This window comes from Malurus melanocephalus, unplaced genomic scaffold, assembly GCF_030028575.1.
Source record: "Malurus melanocephalus ecotype Western Australia unplaced genomic scaffold, MMel_1.1 scaffold_1452, whole genome shotgun sequence".
NCBI classification, from domain to species: domain Eukaryota; kingdom Metazoa; phylum Chordata; class Aves; order Passeriformes; family Maluridae; genus Malurus; species Malurus melanocephalus.
Window position 1 is genome coordinate 18,352 of NW_026624684.1, and position 5,065 is coordinate 23,416.

The window sequence follows — 5,065 nt, forward strand, 5'->3', positions numbered from 1 at the left end:
GGATCCCCAGACATTTCCCATCGGAGCCGGGGTTGAAGAACGGGAAGAGATTCCCGGAGAGTTTCAAGGGGAGGGATCCCAGCAGCTGCTTCCCCTCGGCGTCGAAGAAGGAGAGGGTGTGGGATTCCCGGGATTCCTGGYTCAGGAAAACCCCGAGCACGCGGCAGCGCCCGGAATTCCGCTCCAGCTTCCCGCCGGGGAGGCGGAATTCCCCCTGGGAATACTCCAGACTCGGCACCCRCTCCTCCGGGAATCTCATCCCGTTATTCTGCAGCCAATCCCGGATTTCCTGGCTGATCACGCCCAGCTCCCAGTGGGATCCGTCTCCCACCTCCACCTCCCAGTAGTGCTTCCCTTGGGAAAAGCCTTCCCGGGCCACGGCCACGGCCTTGGGATGGGGCTCGGGGCTGGGATGGGCGTGGAGGATCCGGGAATTGCCCTGGATCGCCAGGTCCGGATGTTTGCAGAGCTCATCCAGGGTCAGCGGCACTTGGGAAGGAGGGAAACGCGAGGGTTGGTATAATTGGATACCGCTGGATATCGTTTGATATCATTTGATATTGTTGAATATCGCAGGATATCTTTGGATATCATTTGATATCATTTGATATCATTTGATATCATTTGATATTGTTGAATATCACAGGTTATCGTTGGATATCATTTGATATCACTGGGTATATTTTGACATCGTTTGAAATAGAATAATGAAATAGGTGGGATTTTGGCATGACTTAGAATGCTCAAAATCAAAACGAATATGCAAAAAAATACAGAGCACAAAGTTCTAATTTTTGGGAAAATATGGGGCGGAGTTAGAGGAGGAAGAGGATGAGGAGGAAGAGAAGGAGGAGCAATTCCGCACCCAGAGGAAGGCCTAGACTCACCTGCATGGCTCTGAGCCCGTCTGAAATCTGCACAGAAAACGAGCACCAATTAATGAGCACGCTCATTAATTTACGGGGCAGCTCATTTGCATAAAGCCAGTGGAGCTGGGCRGGKCCACTTACCCAGCTGGGCCTGGATCTGCTCTGGAAAGAGAGAAATCCCAGGAATTCCATCAGCATCTGGCCCAGACACAGGATCTCTGGGTCACCTGGGCAAGGAGGTGACACCTGTGTCACCTGTGTCACCTAAGCCAGGTGTGTGTCACCTGTGCCACCTAGGCCAGGTGTGTGACACCTGTGCCACCTGTGTCAGGTGTTCCCGAGTCACCTGCGTCACCTGGGCCAGGTATGCCCATGTCATCTGTGACATCTGTGCCACTTTTGTCACCTGGGCCAGTGTGCCCGTGTCACTTGTGCCACCTCTGTCCGGTGTTCCCGAGTCACCTGTGTCACCTGTGCCACCTGTGTCACTTGTCCTTGTGTCACCTCACCCAGGTGTCCCCATGTCACCTTTGTCACCTGTCCCACCTGTCCCACCCCAAAAGCAGCCCCCGTTCAGCTCCAAATGTTTTTCCTGAGCCCAAATCACAGAAATTCCACCAATTCCCGAGATTCCCTAAATTCCCRGAATTTCCTCACCGATATCCTTCACCATCCTCTGGTTTTCTGTGAGGGAAGAAAAGGAAATTGGAATTTGGGAATGAGAAATGGGAATAATGGTGGGAATTTCTTGCACATATTTTTGATCTGGAGATAATTATCAATATCAGAGATAATAGGAGAGCTAATGAGTTAATTATTTATTACATTTATTATAATTATTCATTTATATGTAATTTATATAAATAATATTAATATTGTTACTGAAAATTCTAATATTAATAGAATAGTTGCTATTAATAGAACGAATGTTTACTATTTAAAGAATTAATATTTACTATTAAAATCAATAATATTTTCTATTAATATAATTATTATTAGAGTAGGATATTTATAGTGGTTTATGTAGAATATTTAATTGCATAATCAATAATAAATTTAATTGTATGGAATTTATTTTATAGATGTATAAAATAAATAATTGCTTATAAATATTGTACCAGATTATTACCTATAATGATTATAAGTAATTAGGTGTTAAATATCTGTAAGTTAGAGATAAAATAGAGATAATATGTTTAAACTTTGTAGAATAAGAGACATTTAAAGATCTGATATTAATTATTATTAAATAATTATTATTAAATAATTATTATGATTTTGACCTGCCATTAATAATACAGATCTCATAGCGATACAAAATATATTTAATTATTAATAATTATTATCCTTAATTGCTAGAAAATAATGGACTTGTAGATGCTGGAGCTTGTTCAAAGAGAATGAAATAATAATAATTTTAATTAATAATTAATTATTAATTACATGTTAATTACTAATAATTATTTTAAAAATTGTAATTAATAATTAAGACTTAATTTCAGTTACTTGTTAATGATTGTTTAATTTTAAATTATTGGAAATGACTGATTAATTAGTTAAGGTCTTCTATTTAGCAATTATTTATGAATTAATTAAGAATGAAACACAAATATTCCCAGAATTTCCAGGAAATCACACAAAATATTATTTTAATATTGGAAAAATTAATCCAGGATCAAGTTGCAGCAGCCTTCAAAGGAATTTAGAATTAATTCAAATTAACCCAATTTTTTTGATCCCTTTCCCACAAATAATCCTGGATTTATCCCCTTGATCCTGCGCAGAATTAATTAATTACAGAATTAATCCACAGAAATGTTGATTCCCAAGGGATTTTCCAGCTCCATCCCTCAGAATTCCATCAAAATCCCTGGATTTTATTCCAAAAATCAAAGATTTGGAGGAAAACTCAAGATCCTTTTACCCTTCTGGAATTTTTCCATCTCCTCCTCTGGAAAAGAAAGGAACAAAAATCAGGAATGGCTGAAAATTGGGGGAAAAGTCCCCAAATCTGGGGTCAATTTGGGGGTAAAAATGGAGGGAATTGAGTCTGGGATTAAGGGAAAGAATTTAATTTGTCTGGGACTAATAATTAGCCTGAGTCTAATAAGTAATTAGTCTAATAATTAGTCCAAGACTAATAAATAATTAGCCTAAATATAATAATATTTTGTTGAAGTCTAATAAATAATTAAAATTATTATAATAATTAATCTCAGTCTAAAAAATAGTCCTAGTCTAGTAATAAATAATTGGTGCATGATAATAGGTACAAAAAGTCTAGTAAGTAATTAGTCCGAGTCTAATAATTAGTCAAACTTTAATAAATAACAGGTCTAATTTTCAGAAATAACTCATCTAAGAATAATTAACTGCTCAAATCAATAATCAAAAATTACTCCAGGACTAATCAATATTTWGTCCATGTCTTATAAATAATTAGCCTCAGTCTAATAAACAATTAGAGTCAGGTAATCAGGCTGAATCTGAGAAATAATTAGGCTGAGTCCAAGAAATAATTAATCCAAATCTAACAAATAATTAAAATAATAAATAATAATAAATCAAAAATAAATAAAAAAATAATTGGTCTCAGCCTAATAAAAAATTAGTCTGAGTGTACAAATTAGTCTAATAGATGATTAATAAGTACAAATAAGTCTAATAAATTTTTAATCCAACCCTAATTAAAAAATACTCTAAGTCTAATAAACAGTTGGGCTAAGTCTAATAATTAGTCTAAGAAATAATTAGAATGAGTCTAAGAGATAATTAGTCTAATAAATGATCTGTCTAAATCTAACAAATAGTAATTGGGGTAAGTCTAATAAATAATTAATTGGTCTAATAAAACATTGGTCTGGGTTTAATAATTGACCTAATTCCAGTAAATAATTAATATAAGTCTCATAAATGATTAGAGGCTGATAAATAATTTGAATGGGTCTAAAAAATAATTAGTCTCATAAACAATTGCATAAGTCCAATAGCCTGGTTGCAATAATTATTCTAATAAACAATTAGTCTGAGTCTCATAAATAATTGGCCTAATAAACAATTAGAATAGGCTTAACAAATAAATAGTTTAAGAATAATAATTAGTCTCAGTCTACCACATAATTAGTCCAATAAATAGTCTAAATCTAATAATTTTACTAAGTAAAAAAATTACTGGTTGAAATCGAATAAATAATTAATCAAAGGCTCATAAATAAGTAATTAGAGTAAAATAATTATTTAGAGGCTATTAATTAATAATTTAATTGGATGCTAATAAATAATCTGGTTTTCATAAATAATAAATCCCGGTTCTTACCCAGCTCCCCCTTGAGATCCTCGATCTCTGCAACAAATTGGGATCAGAGGTCAAAAATTCCCATTTTTCCGCTTTTACTAACAGAACCCAAAACGATTCCCGAGCTCCTGGGGGGTGCTGTGGGATTTTCTGGGAATTTCGGGTGGATTTGAGTGGTTTTTATGGACAGAAAACCCCAGGAAAAATCAGTTTCTTCCACTCACCCTCCTGGATTTCCTGCTGGGCTTTTCCTGGGAATGGGGAAAGGAAAGGAAATGTAAATTACAGAGAATTTCTGGAGCACTGTAAAACCGATATCGGAGCCGGTTTTTTGTGCTCTTTTGAGAGTTGCAAGATTTCATTTCATTTTACTTTATGTTATTTTATTTTTATGAGTATTTATTTTATTTTCTTTGGTTTAAATTTTTAAAATATAATTATGATTTATTTTATTTATTTTATTTTATTTTATTTTGTTATTTTTATTTTATTGAATCTATTTTTCCTTTTCTTATTTATATTGTATTTAATACTTTGATATTTATTTATTTGATTATTGTATCTATTTTATTAGGTTTTTAGTTTTTTATTTCTATTTGTTTTAATGTTATGATTTTTAATTTATTATTTATGTTTCTGTTTTAAATTTTTTTTAACTTCTTTTTTTTATTTCCCCATTCTATTTCTGATTTTATTTCTAGAACAGATTGATTTTCCCATCATTTAGAGCCAAAAAATCCTGATTTTTTTTGGGAATCTCCCCCCCAAAACATCCCAAAACCTGGAATTATTTCCCCGTGGTTGGTCCCACTGGCCAAAATTCCGACTTTTTGAGAAATTTCACTCACGTTCCCGAGCTATGATCTGGCTGTTCCCTGTGGAGAGGCAGAAAACACGGAGA

At 34.6% G+C, this 5,065-nt stretch overlaps 1 protein-coding gene across 1 annotated transcript in view; it reads right to left on the reverse strand.

Annotated features, from left to right (window-relative positions):
- Position 1: 1 nt before the first annotated feature.
- Positions 2-5,065, reverse strand: part of LOC130586999 (butyrophilin subfamily 2 member A1-like) — a gene marked incomplete at its 3' end in the record, with an annotated part of 7,211 nt that continues 2,147 nt past the window's right edge. Inside the window, 8 exon segments of the mRNA XM_057387949.1 lie at positions 2-489; positions 888-914; positions 1,011-1,031; positions 1,527-1,553; positions 2,794-2,820; positions 4,186-4,212; positions 4,389-4,415; positions 5,013-5,039. Coding sequence (XP_057243932.1) covers positions 2-489; positions 888-914; positions 1,011-1,031; positions 1,527-1,553; positions 2,794-2,820; positions 4,186-4,212; positions 4,389-4,415; positions 5,013-5,039 — 671 coding nt within the window.